The 20,639-nt window shown below is 38.3% G+C and overlaps 2 protein-coding genes across 15 annotated transcripts in view; one reads left to right on the plus strand and one right to left on the minus strand.

Moving 5' to 3' along the window:
- ccne2 (cyclin E2) overlaps positions 1-12,911 on the plus strand; it is a 67,501-nt gene extending 54,590 nt beyond the window's left edge. For 5 of the 6 annotated variants that reach the window (XM_069921829.1, XM_069921833.1, XM_069921830.1 and 2 more), the window contains 2 exons: positions 9,984-10,141; positions 11,779-12,911. In XM_069921829.1, the coding sequence (XP_069777930.1) occupies positions 9,984-10,141; positions 11,779-11,895 (275 nt within the window). In that variant the 3' untranslated portion in view covers positions 11,896-12,911. Of the gene's footprint in view, positions 1-9,983; positions 10,142-11,778 lie in introns of those variants that run through there. The other variant, XM_069921834.1, reaches the window with a different exon arrangement.
- ints8 (integrator complex subunit 8) overlaps positions 12,340-20,639 on the minus strand; it is a 122,773-nt gene continuing 114,473 nt past the window's right edge. For 8 of the 9 annotated variants that reach the window (XM_069921823.1, XM_069921822.1, XM_069921821.1 and 5 more), the window contains 5 exons: positions 18,738-18,788; positions 17,895-17,968; positions 15,869-15,933; positions 14,838-14,881; positions 12,340-13,133 (listed from right to left, as the gene is read on the minus strand). In XM_069921823.1, coding sequence (XP_069777924.1) covers positions 13,017-13,133; positions 14,838-14,881; positions 15,869-15,933; positions 17,895-17,968; positions 18,738-18,788 — 351 coding nt within the window. In that variant the 3' untranslated portion in view covers positions 12,340-13,016. Of the gene's footprint in view, positions 13,134-14,837; positions 14,882-15,868; positions 15,934-17,894; positions 17,969-18,737; positions 18,789-20,639 lie in introns of those variants that run through there. The other variant, XR_011352401.1, reaches the window with a different exon arrangement.

Raw genomic sequence — 20,639 nt, forward strand, 5'->3', positions numbered from 1 at the left:
AAAATACACCAGAAATTCTACAGAGTCCATTCTTTTCTTTCCTTCTCCTTCCATCAACTTAGGTAATGTTTGTCCCCGGTAGGTTTTCGCTATTGTATTTAATGTACGGCTCCCATACTTGTTCGAATATTTCAATATTATTTCTTAAACTATATGTTATTTTTTCTAATGGAATACATTTATTCATTTCTATATACCATTGTTGTATTTTCAAATTATCTTCCAATTTCCAGGTTGACATAATACATTTTTTTGCTAGGGCTATCTTAACAAATCTTTTTTGTGCATCTTCCAAGTCAATTCCAAATTCTTTATTTTTTATGTTACTTAGGAGAAAGATCTCTGGATTCTTTGGTATATTGTTTTCTGTTATTTTATTTAATATCTGATTGAGATCATCCCAAAATTTTTCTACTCTCTCACATGTCCAGATTGCATGAATTGTTGTTCCCCTTTCTTTTTTACATCGAAAACATCTATCAGATACTGTTGGGTCCCATTTATTTAACTTTTGAGGTGTAATGTATAGTCTGTGTAACCAATTATATTGTATCATACGCAGCCTCGTATTTATTGTATTTCTCATCGTTCCAGAACATAATTTCTCCCATGTTTCCTTTTTTATCTTTATATTTAAATCTTGTTCCCATTTTTGTTTAGTTTTACCATTTGTTTCCTCATTCTCCTTTTCTTGCAGTTTAATATACATATTTGTTATAAATCTTTTGATTAACATTGTATCTGTAATCACATATTCAAGGTTACTTCCCTCTGGTAAACTCAAATTGCTTCCTAATTTATCTTTCAAGTAGGATCTCAGTTGGTAATATGCCAGCGCTGTACCTCCAGTTATATTGTACTTATCTCTCATTTGTTCAAAGGATAAGAATCTACTTCCTGAAAAACAATTTTCTATTCTTTTAATCCCTTTTTTTTTCCCATTTTCTAAAGGAAAGGTTGTCTATTGTAAAAGGGAGTAGCTTATTTTGCGTCAATATTAATTTTGGTATTTGATAATTTGTTTTATTTCTTTCTACATGAATCTTCTTCCATATATTGAGGAGATGGTGTAATACTGGAGAAGTTCTATGTTGTACCAATTTTTCGTCCCATTTATATAATATGTGTTCAGGTATCTTTTCCCCTATTTTATCTAATTCTAGTCTCGTCCAGTTTGGTTTTTCCCTTGTTTGATAAAAATCTGATAGGTACCTTAATTGTGCGGCTCTATAATAATTTTTGAAGTTTGGCAATTGTAAGCCTCCATGTTTATACCATTCTGTTAATTTATCTAGTGCTATCCTCGGTTTCCCCCCTCTCCATAAAAATTTCCTTATTATTTTCATTAACTCTTTGAAGAATTTTTCTGTCAGTTGTATTGGCAATGCCTGAAATAAGTATAGTATCCATGGAAATATGTTCATTTTAATACAGTTTATCCTTCCTATCAGTGTTAGTGGTAGCTCTTTCCAATGCTCTAAATCGTCCTGTAATTTTTTCATTAGTGGATTGTAATTGAGTTTATATAATTGGCCTAGATTTTTGTTTATTTGCACACCTAGGTATCTTATTGCCTGCATTTGCCATCTGAATGGGGATTCCTCCTTAAATTTTGAGAAATCCGCGTTATTCATAGGCATTGCTTCACTTTTATTTACGTTTATCTTGTATCCCGACACTTCTCCATATTCCTTCAATTTCTTATATAGTTCTTTCATTGATAGTTCTGGTTCTGTTAAGTACACTATCACATCATCCGCAAATAGACTGATTTTATATTCCCTGTCTTTTATTTTTATTCCTTTTATATTATTATCTATTCTTATCGATTCTGCTAGTGGTTCTATAGCTAGCGCAAACAATAATGGTGATAGTGGGCATCCCTGCCGCGTTGACCTGCTTAAGTTAAATTGCTTTGATACATGTCCATTTACTGTCACTTTCGCTAACGGTCCCTTATATAATGCTTTAATCCAATTAATACACTTCTCCGGTAAACTGAATTTTTGCAATACTTTGAACAAGTAATTCCATTCTACTCTGTCGAAAGCCTTCTCTGCGTCTAAAGCAACTGCTACTGCAGGTGCTTTATTTCCTTCTACTGCGTGAATTAAGTTAATAAATTTACAAATATTGTCTGTTGTGCGTCTTTTTTTGATAAATCCAGTTTGGTCTAAATTTACCATTTTCAGTACCTGTTCTGCTAATCTGTTTGCTAATAGTTTAGCTATTATCTTATAATCTGTGTTTACCAGAGATATTGGTCTATATGACGCTGGTGAGAGTGGATCTTTCCCTTGTTTTAGTATCACTGTAATTATTGCTGTTTTACATGAATCTGGTAAGTTTTGTGTCTCATCAATCTGGTTGATTACATCCAGGAGGGGCGGTATTATTAGATCTTTAAATGTTTTGTAGAATTCTATTGGGAGTCCATCCTCTCCTGGTGTCTTATTATTTGGTAATTTTTTTATTATCTCTTGTATTTCTACTGTTCCAAATGGTTCTGTTAATTTATTTTGTTCCTCTATTTGTAGTTTTGGTAGTTCAATTTTAGTCAAAAATTCATCTATTTTCCCTTCTTTCCCTTCGTTTTCAGTTCGGTATAATTGTTCATAGAATTCTCTGAAGTTTTCCTTAATTTCTTTTGGATTATATGTAATTTGTTTGTCTTTTTTCCTTGTTGCCAATACCATTTTCTTAGTTTGCTCTGTCTTAAGCTGCCATGCTAAGATTTTATGTGTTTTTTCACCTAGTTCATAATATTTCTGTTTTGTCTTCATTATATTCTTCTCCACCTTATATGTTTGTAATGTTTCATATTTTATTTTTTTATCCGCCAATTCTCTTCTTTTGGTTGTATCTTCCTTTATTGCTAATTTTTTTCCTATGTTTATTATTTCCCTTTCCAACTGCTCTGTTTCCTGATTATAGTCCTTTTTCATCTTGGTTGCATAACTTATTATTTGTCCTCTAATGAATGCTTTCATTGCGTCCCATAGTATAAACTTATCTTCCACTGATTCCGTATTTACTTCAAAGTACATTTTTAATTGTTTTTCAATAAATTCTCTAAAATCCTGTCTTTTAAGTAGCATGGGGTTTAATCTCCATCTATACATTCTTGGAGGGATGTCCTCTAGCTTTACTGTCAGTATTAAGGGTGAATGGTCCGATAGCATTCTCGCTTTATATTCTGTTTTTCTTACTCTATCCTGCATACTAGCTGATAACAGGAATAGGTCTATTCTTGAGTATGTTTTATGTCTAGTCGAGTAGTATGAGTATTCCTTTTCTTTTGGGTTTTGTTTCCTCCATATGTCCACAAGTTTCATTTCTTGCATTGATTTAATTATAAATTTGGTTACTTTGTTCTTCCTGTTAATTTTTTTCCCCGTTTTATCCATATTTGGATCCAAATTCAGATTGAAATCCCCTCCTATTAGTATGTTCCCTTGCGTATTAGCTACCTTCAAAAAGATATCTTGCATAAACTTTTGATCTTCTTCGTTAGGTGAATATATATTAAGTAGATTCCAAAGCTCCGAATATATCTGACATTTTATCATAACATATCTCCCTGCTGGATCTATTATTTCCTCTTCTATTTTAAATGGCACACTTTTGCTAATTAATATAGCCACTCCTCTTGCTTTTGAATTATATGATGCTGCTGTTACATGTCCTACCCAATCTCTCTTTAATTTCTTGTGCTCTAATTCGGTTAAGTGTGTTTCTTGGACAAATGCTATATCTATTTTTTCCTTTTTCAGTAAATTTAGTAGTTTCTTCCTTTTAATTTTGTTATGTATTCCATTAATATTTAAAGTCATATAGTTTAGCGTAGCCATTTTATATTTTGTTTATCTTCTCATTCCGTTTTTCCATCATTACCTTTCCTCCTTTTCCATATCTGTTTTCTTATTTTCAACTCTTTACCAGACAACATTCCTACAACATCCAACATTTTCCTTATTCTCCTATTTCTATCTTCTTTATCCCCAATCTCCCCTTCCCCTCCTGAGTTGTCCTTTATCCCTTGTCGGACAACCACATCTCCCCTCTCCATTTGGATTTGCAAATCCACTCGCAAGCGTCAACTGATTTTGCAGTGACTGCTCTTTTCCCCCACCCAGCCCCCCCCAGAAAAGATTTCACTTTTCATATGTCACAAAGGTCACTCTTTTAATTCCCTCCTTATTCTCTCTATTCCATTACCTTCCCTTATTAATTCTTGTCTATACTATCTATGTTTTCCTCTAATTACAGATACTTTCACGTATGCCCATTGTCTCTATTCACTCTTATACCTCTTTACCCGCATACATATCAATCGTGGTCATTTTTACCCTCATTACCCGTCTTCATCCCTCAGTCTCTTTTTGTCTTTACCCACATACATATCAATCGTGATCATTTTTACTCTCATTACCCGTCTTCATCCCTCGGTCTATTTTTGTAATTGTTCTGCAAATTTTCGTGCTTCTTCTGGATCCGAGAACTGTCTGTTTTGTTGTCCTGGCATAAATATTTTCAATACCGCAGGATGCTTCAGTGTAAATTTATATCCTTTCTTCCATAAAATCGCCTTTGCTGTATTGAACTCTTTTCTCTTCTTTAGGAGTTCAAAACTTATATCTGGATAAATGAAGATTTTTTGCCCTTTGTACTCCAGTGGTTTGTTGCCCTCTCTTACTTTTTCCATTGTCTTCTCCAGTACCTTTTCTCTTGTAGTATATCTTAGGAATTTTACTACAATAGATCTTGGTTTTTGTTGTGGTTGTGGTTTAGGGGCCAATGCTCTATGTGCCCTTTCTATTTCCATTTCTTGCTGTAGTTCTGGACATCCTAGGGCCTTAGGGATCCATTCTTTTATAAACTCCCTCATATTCTTGCCTTCTTCATCTTCCTTAAGGCCCACTATCTTTATGTTATTTCTTCTGTTATAATTTTCCATTATATCTATTTTTTGGGCTAGTAATTCTTGTGTCTCTATCGCTTTTTTATTAGATTCCTCCAATTTCTTTTTTAAGTCTTCTACCTCCATTTCTGCTGCTATTGCCCGTTCTTCCATCTTGTCCATTTTTTTCCCCATTTCTGTTAAGGTCATATCCATTTTATTTATTTTCTTTTCTGTGTTGTTTATTCTTCTTCTTAAATCATTGAATTCCTGTGTTTGCCATTCTTTAAATGACTCCATGTATCCTCTAACAAGAGCAAGTATATCCTTTACCTTGCCTTTCCCTTTATCTATTTCACTGTATTCTTCCTCTTCTTCTTCCTCTGGGTTGGCCATCTGTTGTTTCTTTGATGCCCTTTCCTCCTCTTGTTTCTTGTTTCCATTGTCTTCTGTGGTCTCTTCTTGCTGCAGGTGTTCTGCAGCTGTCGTTGTCGGCTGTGGAGATCGACTCCCCAGCTGGTCCCCCCTCCCGTCGGTGTGTTTTTTTTCATGCGCATGCGTGGTTGCGCACTTTTACTCGGCTCTGTGAGCCATTGTTGTAGTTCTTTTTCTACTGACCTGAGGTAGTGGGCTCCTCTCTCCACAGCGGGCTTCTTCGGACAGGTAAGGCCTTCACCTTTTTCCTCCGTTGTCTTCTCTTCCTCTCTTCTTTCCGTTGATTTTGATTTTTCTCCTTTTGTCTCCATCTTCTTTCCACCTTTATACTCACTTTTCTTTAACTTGTATTTCTGTGCCTTTGTATTTTCTCTTGTTTTTCCCGACTTTTCTGGAGAGGGCTGGAGTTCACCGTCCGGCCACTACTCCATCACGTGACTCCTCTCATTGGCAAATTAATGATGCAGTTGGAAGAGCTGTTTTAGTGGAGCTATAGATAGATTACAACTCCCAGAAGTCTAGCAAACCAGCAGAGGATGTCATAACGTGACATGCATGGTTCAGTGTTTTGAAAGAACACGTGAGTGACTCGAGTAAACTAGTTCTGATTTGCCTGCATCTGTATGTGTCGTTATTTTGCATTCATCAGCTACCACTGTGTTTTCAGTGGCTACACTTGGTGACCCCGATGGGTCCAAAAGGAACTTTGGACCATATGAATGCTGCAGCCATTGCTGTTAAGCTACCACTCTTCTGGATGGCAAAACCAGAGCTGTGGTTTTGACAGGCTGAGGCACAATTCCACCTCGGGAAGATTGAGGTGGATGCAACTCGCTATTATCTTCTCGTTAATGCCTTAGATCAAGCCTCTGTCAAGTGAAGTCCTGTGCGATCTACTGGAGCCTGGAGAGCTCAAGAATGACATTCTAAAAAGCTCTCCTGCTTGCGAATTTACTGCATGTCCCACAGAGAGGGCCACCAGACTATTACACATGGAGGAGTTGAGTGACCATGTCTGAACTAACGAACACATGCTGTGCCTGGCATCTGGCCAATGGCAAGATATGTTATACGAATAGCTCTTCCTGGAGAGGATGCCAAAAGACATTAGATTCTTACTATCGCAGAGTTCTTTTGAAGATCCCAGGGCAGTAGTGCAGAGGCAGACGTACTGTGGTTGGCAAAAAAAAACACCAAAAGATCTTCGGACAATGTCACTGCATCACAGCTATCTGTGCCCAGCACCTCCGTTGTTGACACTACTTCCCAAGTCAACGCTCTCAACGCACCAGCTCCTATAACGAGGCAATGTCTCAAGTCAGGCAGACAGCCTGTTGACACTTCCACGTGGTGTTTTTACCACCGGCGTTGGGGAGTCAATGCACGTAGGTGCCTGCTACCCTGTGTGTTCTTGGGAAATGCCCTGGCTAACTGTCGTTAATGGCTGTGATGGTTGGTCGCAAATCTACAAGCCTTCTATATGTTTGGGATCGTCTATACCAACATAAAATATTGGTGGACACAGGATCGGAGGTTAATGTTTTTTCCACCAACTGGCTTTGATACACGTTATCCTACCCCTAACCTCCAACTCACAGCACTCAATAGTTCCAACATAGTGATGTATGGCACCAAAAAAATGAATGTTCAGTTTGAGGGGAAAATTTACGCATGGCCTTTTATTATAGCAACAGTGTCACGACCACTACTTGGGTCCAATTTCCTTCGAGCTCATTTGTTTATGGTGGATTTAAAAGGGTGTCGGCTGGTGGATAGTACTACCTTTCAAACTATTTGCCTGGCAGAATCACATGTTCTTGCACTATGTCTTCGAACCCTGCATAAGATTGTTGATAATTTCTCCAGACTTGTAGAAGAGTTACACGAAATTACAACTCTGCAGTTTTCAACCCCCACCGTGAACATTGAATATTTCTACCAAAGGTCCTCTCGTTCATGCTAAGGCATGTCACTTGCCTCTGGAGAAACTGCAATTAGCTAAACAAGAATTCCACAAAATGGAAGAGCTGGGGATAACTCGCAGGTTCGACAGCTCATGGGCGTTTCCATTAAATTTAGTCCAAAAATCGAAGGTGGTGACCTTGTGATGATTATAGACTGCTCAACGATGCCATTATACTGGATCGCTACCCTCTTCCCCATATTCAAGATATTTCTGTGAATCTGAATGGGGCTTCGATATTACCAGATGCTAGCGGAATCAGACAACATATTAGTCACCAGCAAAACTAAAGAAGAGCACATGAACATCTGCGTACACTCTTTAGATGTCTGTGAGATTTTGGACTGATCATCAATCCAGATAAATATGTTTTTGGACTACAGTCCGTAGAATTCCTTGGGCATACAATCACCGACAAGGACATAGTTCCGCTGCCTTCCAAGATCGATACCATTACTGAATATTCCAGACCAACCACTGTCAAAGGTCTGCAAGAATTCTTGGGCATGGTTAATATTTGTCTTATTTCTTCTAGCAGCAGCTCACGTTATGAATATGAAGCCTGTTCAATCTGCTGACTGGTAATGCTAAGTCTATTCAGTGGACAGATGAAAGTCAAATGTTTTCATTAAAAACAAAGGAACTAATACCTGAAGCAACCATGCTCAGTTATCCAGCCCGAAACACAGTCACCGCCCTTTCAACAGACGTGTCTGATGTGGCCATAGGGGGCGCTCTGCAGCAGTATGTCGACAGACAATAGAAGCCATGGTCATTCTTTAGCTGCCACCTCCAATGAAGCCGAGAAAAAATACAGCACCTTTGATAAAGAGCTCCTAACCATACATTTGTCCATCTGCTACTTCCGTTACTTTTCGAAAGGCAGATGCTTCATCATTTTCACAGACCATAAACCCATGTCCTTCGCATTTTCAAAGGTATCGGAGCACTGGTCAGCTGGACAACAGCGGCAGTTATCCCTCATTTTGGAATTCTCTCCCAGAATAATGCACATTTCAGACATTTTGGCATGGTCTGAAGAAAAACATCACGCAAATGGCCAGATCTTGTGTAGCTTGTCAAAAGGTCAAAATCCATCAGCATACGAAAGCACCGCTACAATCCTTCCCAACGGTAACTCGCTACTTTAACTATGTCCATGTGTACATTGTGGGGCCAATTCCAGTTTCATGAGGCTACCGCTATCTCTTCACGATAGGTTTACGATATGGCCTGAGGCAGTCTCCATGACACCACTGTTTTCATGGCGCACACTGTTCATAAACAGAATACGAGTTGCCTGAAATTGTTAAACTGACCAGTTCTCTTGATTTCCTGGGCATTTTCCACAATTCTGGTTTATATTTTACAGCTTTTACATTTCTCTTTTTAGCCTGTTGTCATGAATATCAGTCACATTGCTTATTACCATGGTAATCACTTCACCCTATTGTTGATGTTCCCATTATCCTATCCATTATCCCACTAAAATGGCACAGTTGGCATAGCAGTTAACACAAACACCTTTATAGCACCAACGATCAGGACCAGGGTTTGAATCCCGTGGTTTCTGTATGGAGTTCATATTGTTCTCCCTGTGTCTGTGTGGGTTTTCCCCAGGGACTCTGGTTTTCTCTCACCGTTCAAAATGTACTGGGTGTTGTAGATTAATTGGGTGTAAATTGGCCGGCGTGGACTTGTGGGTCAAAATGACCTGTTTCTGTGCTGTATGTCTAAATTTAAAAATTAAAATTATTTTAAACCTAAATCTAGTTGCGTGACATCATGTCCTCTTTGAACCTGGAAAAGATTCATTCTTCAATTAATTCAGAAATAAGATTCCAGAAGTTATGGGGGTCATTTATGGCTCATTATCTTACTTTATAATTTTACTCCAATGTAATTAAATTGTCTGTCTTGTATCTTTTCCACGTTATGTTAATTTTTTTTTAAACCTTGGCTTTTCTTTAAATACCAATCTTGTATAGCATCTGGTAATGTGGTTAGGTAAGGGGTTTGAGGTTTTCTCCTCTAGATTCTTTTCCTTTATATATTAGTTTTCTTTTCAAAAAAAGTATATACGATTTAGAATATGAATTATGACTGATTTACAATTTATGTATGTTAGGGGAGGTTGCAACAAGAGGGCATGAGTTAAGGGGGCAAAACTTAAGGAAAAATATTAGAGGATGTTTTTTCCACTCAACGAGTGGTGGGAGAATGGAATGATCTTCCAAAAGAGATAGTCGTGGCAGCGCCCCCTTCTGTCATTTAAGAGATGGTTAGATGTGTACATGGATGTGAGGGGGTTGGAGGGTTATGAGCAGAGAGCGGGTGGGGGAAGCTAGTGGAGTTGTTCAAGTGAACTGGTGTGGACTCAAATGGCCGACATGGCCGGTTTCCACACTGTAAACAGTTATATGGTTATATATGGAATATCTTATTTAATTTATGTAACTGTCCATACTATCTTACTGAATTTACTTTATTAAAATCAATTTAAAAAATTTAAAAAGCAAGAAAACCTAATACTAATTGTTTTCGTTCTTGGTGTGGACCTGAAATTTTAACTTTGTTTCCACAGATGTTGCCCAACTTGCTGAGTGTTCCCTATCATTGTTTATATTTTGGATTGCTCGCATCTGTGGTGTTTGCCATTTTTCATTTGTTCTACTTTGTTTCTAGGTCTGCAGTGGGACAGCATTTCCACATGTTTTAACTGGATGGTCCCTTTTGCAAAGACGTTGAATGAAGGGGATCCAGTAAAATTGAGAGATTTCAAGCATGCAGCAACTGAGGACCGACATAACATCCAGACACATACAAAGTACCTGGATATGCTTGTGAGTTGTACTAACTTTAATTATCCATCTTTATGGGGTGGGGCTAAAGCACACAAGTCCAAGCAATTGTATTACATCTTGTAATATACAGTGAGCGTAGTTACTTGTGGACTTGTATCAAATAATGTTTGTTGGAAGGTTTTTGAAAGTAAAGTTGGGTTTACTGCCATGCAATTCCAGTTATCTGTTCTGAACCTTGTATGTTCTCCATGTGATCACATGCATCTCATACAGTTGCACTTGAAGGTTTTATTTTGTTACTGGCCACTGCAAATTATTGCCAGCTGTGGTGGAAGTTGATAGATTGAAGAGGGAATAAAATAGGATTTGTAAATACATGCTTAGTGGGCTTAAGGGGTTTCTATGCCCCATGAGTCAGACCTTTTAAAAGCAGGCAGAACTGTACTGCATGGAAACAAAGCCCTTTAGTGAAACTTGTCCATGCTGACTTTTGCCAACTCGTCCTATTTCCCTCTAAACTTTTCCTATACATATACCTGCCCAAATGTGTTCTAAATGCCATAATTGTTACTGCCAATACCCTTTCATCCGGCAGTTCATTCCACATCCCCATCAAATTTTGGAAAAGTGCCTATCTCCTTGGGTCCCTTCTATACCTCTCATAACCTGGGGAAAGACCATGCCCTTCATTATTTTGTATATCTCGAATGATACCCTTTAGCCAACCCTGCTCCAGTGGAGAGAAGAATATCCTAGCCTATCCAGGCCTCTTAACTCAAGCCCTCTAGTCCCGTAACTTTCTTGTTATACTTTTCTGCTCACTTTTCAGTTTGACTTCCTGGAGCAAGGGGACTAGAAAGAACAACATTTCAAATGTGGCTTTATTAATGTCTAGTAAACTATAACATGATGTATCCCAACTCCTGTACAATGATTTTTAAAATGGGAGTAAATAAAACAGATTAGAAGAATAGACTAGCATAAACATCTCAAATGAGGAAAGAGGAGAATGATTATTTGATAAATGTGGTATTCCTTGGGGTTGAGTGGAAAGATTGGAACTTTTTAAAAAAATTAGGCCGTGGATAATTGTTGTCATTGTAGTCTAGAATTGAGTAGAAGTGCTGGATGAAAATGACGGGTATAATCAATGTTTCTCTACATCACTAAAACCTTTTTACTCCTTGATTTTAATCCATTTCAAAATAAGAATCTCTGACTGATTTGGATTTGCTCCTGAACCAACTCTTCCTCAGCAACAGCAGAAATTACGATGGTTCAGGAGAAACCGTTTCATTATTTTACACAAACAGAAGTGGGTAGTAAACGATAAAAGCCTATTTATGAATGGCAATTTAAGTAACTGACTGCTCTTGGGAAGAATGGATTGTAATCTACTTCTGTGAATGGTAGAATTAGGATGCAAATTTTGTTGTATAATCACAGCACTAAGATATTTTACAATCTATTTTAAATGGATTGAACCTGGGTTTAAATGATAGAACCCAATAAAGAACTGTTCCTAGGTTTGCACGGGCTAATCCAGCAGAGAATTGTAGTCGATAAAGTGTTCTTTAGCACACAATGCTTTTCGATGGCTGTTGAATATGTTTTCATGAGTGTTATAGCTCCATAAACTAAGATGAATTACACTTTGTTACCTCTCTTGCTTTTAGGATGATGTGCATATCAGGAAAACAGAGTGTACAGCAAGGCTATCACCAGTGTCCATAGGAGGGATTTTGACTCCACCTAAAAGCACTGAAAAACCAACATCCATTTTGTCATACTGAGTGGTCGAGTTTGCTGGAGGAAAATCCGGGACTATGGAATTAAGAGCAGGGGGATGTATTCCTGCTATGAGATGCAGCTGGAAATCTACCAGAATTTAATTTTAGGGGGATAAATGCATCGTCTAATGTTTTTTTTAAGGAGTGGGCAAGCTAGGAGCTGGCTCCAGAACAACCTTTTACTTCTACCTAAGAAAGACCACGATGCTGGGACTATTTTGGGGAAGGAAAAGTACTTTTTAAAAGACACACGTCAACTGCACAGTTTAAGAGAGGCAGCTTTTGCCATCCATTTAGTGGTTTTCACTCTGAAAGAAATGCTCATGTATTGGGATTGATTCTCTTCTGGAGGGAGATGATTTCATCATAAAATGCAGTATTCACAAAACCACAGGGTTTGAATGGCTTACAGACGGAGAGGATACAACACGCAACTGAAATTGTGCATTGCAGTTGAGAACTTTTAATTCCATTTTCCTTTTGAAGTTTACAATGAGGATGAATTACAGTGGTGCTTTGAGTTTACTTTCACTGTGAATACTCAATTGAAATAAGGAGACCAACCTTAATTCTATTTTGACTGTGGCAGAAATGCTTAATTTTTATGCATGTCTTAAGAACTATACAATAGAAACTTTTAAAAAAATACAGGGTTATGTTATTTAGACCTGTAGCTAATCCAATGCAGTCTCAGAACTGTTCAAGAAGTGAACAAATGGAGTTTGGTTGTGTGTGTATATATATATATATATATATATATATATATTGCACTTCATCACATGTCACACCCAACTCAAGTAAAATCTCACTGCCAAAGAACATGAATTTAATGTATTACTGTAAATAGCATTGTAAAAATGTACAGAAAATTAGCTGCAAAATCAGCTAACCACCTATAAAATCAATTTCTAATGGTTTAACAATATAAGCTAATGAACTTGTTGGTGGTCTTTATACCTAGGTGTTAAGACTAGTACCGTGGAAAAATTAGGTGATGTGAAATTAAATTTAAAAATTGATGGCCCAGTGTAATTGTATTTTTTACACCTGTATTTAATGAACCTGCAAAATCAGATACACCAACTTGACCAGTCATATTCCAACGCCAGTTTGGAAAGTGTCTGTTAGAAGTAAAGTTTTGCCATCGCTTGTAGGAACTTCTTCTTCCTCTTCTGAGCTGCTAGCTGTAACACCTCTTCAGGATTACTGGAGTTGAGCTCTGATTGTCCAATTGCTTTGATCTAGGAAAGATTAAAAAAAAATGAATTAGTCTATTAAAGTGGCATTATGGTTCTACAAGCAATCTTGGTATTAAGACATTTTTTTTGTGGGGGGGAGAAAACTAGTACAGGGGACTAATGTAGAGCAGGATCCAGAAGTACTGGGTACAATATTTTTATTTGAGAGAACAGTCATGCCTGCATCATCAACAGAGAACAATTAGTTAATCTTCAAATTCTACTTTATGATATTTAAAAAAGCAACTCAAAAATGGTTGTGTAGATTAATAAGGGTAGGGCAATGAAAGTTGTCTACATGGACTTTAGTATGGTATTTGACCAGGTCCCTCATGTTAAGCTGATACAGAATATAAAAGCCCCTTTTCTACTGGCACCCTGTCCCAGACATTGACAGGGTCCAGTGCAAAGGAACACTGCTGTCAAATGACATTATTTCACGCTGGGGATTACTGCAACACTGTTCCCCAGGGATGCAGTGTGTTCAGTGGAAATGGGGCTAATGATATATGGGATCCACAATAAATTGGCTTGCCCAGAGAAAATGGTGTAATTCTGGCTGGAGATTTGGATCCCTGTGAGATTTTAAAAACATTTCTGTATTCACATTCACTCTCAAATGGTTAGTAAATCTACAGATAATTCAAAAATTGGTGGGATGGACAGCATAGAGAGCTATTACAGTACACATAATAAAGATCATTTGCAGTAATCAATGAGAGGTGTTGCACTTTGGGAAGTCAAATGTAAGGGGAACATGTTCAGTTAATGGCAATGCTTAAAAATATTAAGCTCTGAAAGTGGCCACAAAGGTAGATAGGATGGTAAAGATGGCAATATGGGGTATTGAGTATAACAGGAAGGAAGTCAAGTTGCAGCCATCAAAATATTGCACATGGAACAGCTTCAGAAGAACTGCAAGAATACAGAAAAGTGGAGGAACTCTGTTGGTCATGCAGAATCCCTGGAAAGCAAAAGGGAGTTGATGTTTCAGGCCTGAGCCCTTCATCCAGGATGCTACCTAGATCAGAAGGTATAAGCTATGGGGAGAGGTTACAGAAACATGGGTGGTTTTCTCAGCACCAGAGGCTGAGAGGAGACCCAATCGAAGTTTATAAAATTATGAGGAGTAGAGATAAGGTAGTTAATCTTCATGGTAATAATGTCACACACAAGACATCATGCATTTAAAATGGGAGTGGGGGAGCTGTAAAGTTTTTTTTAAAAACTCAGATGGCTGTCACAGTCTGTCATGATGGTTGAGGGTGCAGTTACGATAGCATTCAAGCAGCTTCACAAATAGATATGTATCATGCAGGCAGCAGATATTTAATATCTTCAGTGCAGACATTGTGGGCTAAAGGCTTGTGCTGTACTGATCTAATTTTTATGACAGCACCATAGACTTTTACAGTTTACTGTTTCATATTATAAAGTCAATCACCAGACTATACTAACTTGCAAGGTTCATAGGACAAACTTTATAATGCTGCTCAGTTTAGTTTTTATAAAAATAATTTCAAGCTGCCAATTCACCTTCCACCATCCTAGTTCGTAAATTGATTCACTACCTATACAATAAAGAAAGGGTAGTCAGTAATTAATTATTTTGAACTATCCAGTGATGGAACAACTTATGATGTAATCTTTCCACAAATTACAAGAATATAAAAAAAGCACCCAATGCACCAACATTCTTTCACTTACTGCAATTTGTCGTTTGTCTGTTTCACCTCTTTTGTGATGAATGTCTTGTAACAAAAGTTGTCAAGAAAATTTTCCATTTGATCATTACATTTTACGTTAGAATATAATTTAATTAACTTTTTTTGCCATTATACAATTCCTTAAACGGGTCAATGAGAGTATATTTAAAGGTCCATATGACACTATGTTATCAAGATGACCCAAACCATTCTATGGCTAATCAAAATAAGCTACACTATCGTGACAGAATTATGTTTTTAAGATTAAGTCATTTAGGACACAAGAAGAGTTCACATGCATTGAGATAACTTTATTGCACAGTAGGGGAATTAAGGTTTATGGAGAAAAGGGAGGGAGGTACAGCTGAGACCGCTGCCAGAGCAACCATGATCTTACTGAATAGCAGAGTAGGTTTAACAGTCCACGTGCCCTAGTCCTACTCTTATTTCTAATGTTCTTTGTGTCCCCAACAAGATGATCAGGGCCTCAACACAATGTTTCCACCCTTGTTCAGTGTAATCAGTGGACTGTGAAGCAACATCACTGTTCAAAAATGATAATCAAAAACTAAAGTACCACAAAAAAAGTAATTCCCTTACAGTTAGTTACTATCTGAAAGCATCCATTTCCAGCTATTCTGCTCCACTAATATCAACGAAGAATATTATTGATACATCTCAACAGCAGTAATATACACTAGTAAAACACAAAAGTCTGCAGACACTAATTGAGGTAAAAACAATGCTGGGAAAACTCAGAGGGTCAAACTTTATAGCAAAGATAAAGAGGCATAACCAATGTTTCTGGTTTGAGGCCTTCATCAAGGGTCTGCTTGAAAGCACTCCTTCAGGGCTCAGGCTTGAAATATTGACTGCCTTTAGCTTTCTACATGACCCATTTAGTTTCTCCAGCTCCGTCAACTGCCCTAGACCCCAGCATCTGCAGATTTCGTGATTACCTAAAAACAGGTCAAGTATAAACAAGGTCACATTACTACAAGAAATATACTGGCACAGATGTAAAAAGGATACGGGTCAAGTATTCCAAGATAGTGATGTCCCAAATGTATTCATAATATGAATCCATTGCATCATGACTGAAATTGCAAATAAAAGAACAAGTTAGGAAATATATATATATATACACACAACTTTTACATTGTAAATAATAGGCACCTTCTTAAATTCTTCAAATTAAAAATTAGGGTGGCATGGTTTGCATTGCAGTTAGTGAAATGCCTGTTACATCGTTAGCAATCAAGACCAGAGTCTGAATCTCATGCTGTCTGTAAGGAGTTTGTATGCTCTCCCCATGTCTCTGTGGGTTTCCTCTGGGCACTCCAGTCTCCTCCCACTCTTCAAAACAGAACGGATTGTAGATTAATTGGGCGGCACGAGCTGGAGGGCCAAAATGGCCTGTTACCGTGCTATGCTGTATGTCTAAATTTTAAAAATAAATTTAAAAACATATCTACATATTGATCAATGTGCTCCAACATTTTTGCAGATAATATGAAAGTTGGAAGTGTTAAAGATAGTGAAGAAGGTTAAGAGGTTACAATGGAATATAGACAAGAAGCAGAGTTCATGGTTAAAGGTAGGATTCTTAACAGTGTGGAGGAACAGAGGGATCTCAGGGACAAGGATCCCTCAAGGTTGTGCAAATTTATATGATAGTTAAGGTCTATGGCTTGCTGGCCTTCATTAGATAGAGGATTGACTTTAAGAGCTGCAAGTTAATATTTCAGTTCTGTCATTCTGGTTAGACCACATTTAGCGATTTGCGTTCAGTTCTGGTCACTTCATTACAGGAAGGATGTAGATGCTTCAGAGAGGGTGCAGAGGAGATTCACCAGTATGTTGCCTGGATATTTTTTTAAATATAGAGAATAGTGGGTGTCTGGAATGCATTGCCGGGGTGGTGGAGTAGGCTGGTACAATAGGGATATTTAAAAGACTCCTTGATAGGCATATGGATCCAAGAAAAATAGAGGGTTGTAGATGCGAGATAGGGAAAGTTTAGATTGTTGTGGAATGGATTTACATAGGTTGGCACAACATCATGTACTATGGTGTAATGTTCTATGGGAAGACCCTAATAACCATATAACCATTTACGGAGCGGAAACAGGCCGTATTGGCCTTTTGAGTCCACACCGGTTCACTTTTTTTCTTTCTTCTTCTTTGGCTTGGCTTTGCGGACGAAGTCTTCAATAATTTCCTGTAGATTAGTTATGTCTTCCTTGCTCCAGAGAAATAGATTGGAGGCCAATGCATAGGACCCTTAGAGTGGCAGAGAGGTTCCATGGAGTCTCCCTCCCCTGCACCACCCCCACCCCACCAACCCCATTGGTGTGATCTACAGGACATCACAATAAAATCAAAAACTGCAGTTGCTGGAAGTCTAAATTTAAAAACTGCTAGTCAGGCAGCATCTGCAGAAAGAAAAACAATATTTCAGGCTGAAGACTCATCCTATAACTCAGGTTGGAAGTCCATATATACTACATCCACTGCCTGTTACATCAAAATTCTAAACAACTCCACACATGATTCAAGTGACAGACTGCTAGTAAATTTGTACATAATTTTATGAACAAGGGTGCAACATTCAATCAGGTGACACAGTTAGCACTTCGCTATTGCAGTGCCAGTGACCTGGGTTTGAATCAGACGCTGCCTGCAAGGATTTTATACATTCATCGTGTGACCTGCTTGGGTTTTCTCTGGGTGCTCTGGTTTCCTCCCACCCTCCAAGAAGTACTGGGTTGGTGGTCTAATTAGGTGGCACAGTTTCATGGACACTGGAAGGGCTTTCTACTGTGCTGTATTGTTAAATTAAAAGACCTCTCCCCTATCTAGACCTCCCTTTTAGAACAGTACAGGCCCTTTGGCTCTCGATGTTGTGCCTGTTCTCTTCACCTTTTATAATTTTGCTTGTTGTCTTTCTAACTTCATGTTCTAATTTTTATCTGCCACAAATGTCACGTTCAAATATAGCCACCATTTTCTGATTCATCTGCCATATTTTGCTATTTCAGTTGTTGTGAAACTGTACCTGTTTTGTTCTTGTAAAGCCTTGAAAGCAGTCATATAATCCACCTCTCTGAGGAACTGACACAATATTGCCACCTAGTCAAAAAATAAACCAGCTTCAAAAGGATAGTGATTTAAAACCTGGCACAGATTCTGCTGTTATTTTGCTGGATACTGTGCAACATATCATTGCATATTCTTTCACTTCTCCCACCAGCATTTTCTTTGGATGCAGAAAGACGTGCAGTTGAAGTCAAGCCACATTAAAGATTTTAATTGATAGGAAACTAACCCCAGACCAATTTGGCACAATTGATCTGGTTACTATTGAATTAGTAATCCAATGGCTTGTACTAAAATCCCTGAGAGCACAATTTTAAACCTTGCCCCCAAACAAAGTTTTACTGATAGAACCAGTGTCTCAATTTTGATTAACTATCCTAAACTCTGGGCCTCAATATGTGTTTAAACCAGTAAAAGTTTGATCAAACTACTGAATTTAAAATGAGCTGCTTTTACCAATATCCCATAGAGCTACAAAGGATAATTAAACAAATATGCATAGAATTACCTTGCACAAGTACCTTGTAAGATGTATATTTATTTAAGAAAATGTGAGATTAAAGCTAAGAAATAAAATGAAGGGTAGCATACAGTAATTCAAACATGCTACAATCTCTGGTCAATTATTAGTTTGTGGCCCTCAACCAGTAAGAGTTGAAGAGCCAGAGTTCATTTCCATCCCTTTGCCTTCAGTTCATTCCATAGTCTAAGGGGAGGTTTAGAATTTTACTAATATTATTATTACAATCTTCAATGTTACAGCTTGAGATAAAACAAACACTAATGAATATGTTCTACTTACTTGTGTGTGGCAATTTAGCATTGAACAACATTTGATCATTCTCTTCAAAACCTTAAAAATTAATGCACCAACAGTTAGATAAATGAACAATTCATTATTTTTATATCTTATTAGTTAATGCTTGTCCTATTTCTTTTGGTTTTTCATTATGAATGGTGGAAACCTGAAAAACACTCAGTGTATGTGGCAAGGGGAAGCACACTTAATGCAACGGTTAGCACAACGTTGTTACAGCACTAGCGGCCAGGGTTCCAATCTGGCACTGCCTGTAAAGAGTTTGTACGTTCTCCCAGTGTCTGCATGGGTTTCCTCTGGGTGATCTGGTTTCCTCCCACCAGTCAAAACGTACCAGGGGTGTAGGTTAATTGGGTATAAACTGGGCAGCATGGACTCGTGGGCTTAAATGGCTGTTACTGTGCTGTATGTCTACATAAATAAAGAAAGAAATGAAAATAAATATAAATTTTTTAAAGTACTGGGGGTTGTAGGTCAATTGGGTGTAACTGGGCGGCATGGGGTCGTGGGCGAAAGGGCCTTTTACTGTGCTGTATGTCAAAGTTTAAAATCTAAGGCTGACCATCTTCCTTTCAGGACTTGAAAAATCTTGGAAATGTAATAGATTTTAAACCTATTATGGCACGGTGGCAGATCCTGACCCTAGAGTTGTCTGTCGGTGAAGTTTACGCATTTTCCCTATGACTGCATGTTCCTTCTGTGGTTCAGGTTTCCTCATGCACGACAAAGGCACGTGGGTCAGTCAGTTAATGTGTCCAGAGTGTGTGAGTGAATGTAGTCATTCATGGTGGTGGAGTTTGGCAAGAGTTGATGGGAAGAGTGGGAAAATAAAACAGGATGGGATTCACGACAAAGGCACGTGGGTCAGTCAGTTAACGTGTCCAGAGTGTGTGAGTGAATGCAATCATGGTGGTGGAGTTTGACAAGAGTTGATGGGAAGAGTGGGAACATAAAACAGGATGGGATTCACGACAAAGGCACGTGGGTCAGTCAGTTAACGTGTCCAGAGTGTGTGAGTGAATGCAATCATGGTGGTGGAGTTTGGCAAGAGTTGATGGGAAGAGTGGGAACATAAAACAGGATGGGATTCACGACAAAGGCACGTGGGTCAGTCAGTTAACGTGTCCAGAGTGTGTGAGTGAATGCAATCATGGTGGTGGGGTTTGGCAAGAGTTGATGAGAAGAGTGGGAACATAAAACAGGATGGGATTCACGACAAAGGCACGTGGGTCAGTCAGTTAACGTGTCCAGAGTGTGTGAGTGAATGTAGTCATTCATGGTGGTGGAGTTTGGCAAGAGTTGATGGGAAGAGTGGGAACATAAAACAGGATGGGATTCACGACAAAGGCACGTGGGTCAGTCAGTTAACGTGTCCAGAGTGTGTGAGTGAATGCAATCATGGTGGTGGAGTTTGGCAAGAGTTAATGGGAAGTGTGGGAACATAAAACAGGATGGGATTCACGACAAAGGCACGTGGGTCAGTCAGTTAACGTGTCCAGAGTGTGTGAGTGAATGCAATCATGGTGGTGGAGTTTGGCAAGAGTTGATGGGAAGAGTGGGAACATAAAAGAGGATGGGATTCACGACAAAGGCACGTGGGTCAGTCAGTTAACGTGTCCAGAGTGTGTGAGTGAATGCAATCATGGTGGAGTTTGGCAAGAGTTGATGGGAAGAGTGGGAAAATAAAACAGAATGGGATAAGTCTAAATGGGTGCTTGATGGTGAAAGTTGACTCAGTCGGCTAAAGGGCCTGTTTCTGAACTGTATGACTGGGGAGATTCTGGAAATGTAAAATGGTACATTTCAGTGAAAGACAGGGAGAATAACAAAAATGCTGATAACAGAAGGGGATGATTGCAGAACAAATAAAGAAAGAACAGATAATTG

Source organism: Narcine bancroftii, chromosome 2, assembly GCF_036971445.1.
Source record: "Narcine bancroftii isolate sNarBan1 chromosome 2, sNarBan1.hap1, whole genome shotgun sequence".
Classification (NCBI taxonomy): Eukaryota; Metazoa; Chordata; class Chondrichthyes; order Torpediniformes; family Narcinidae; genus Narcine; species Narcine bancroftii.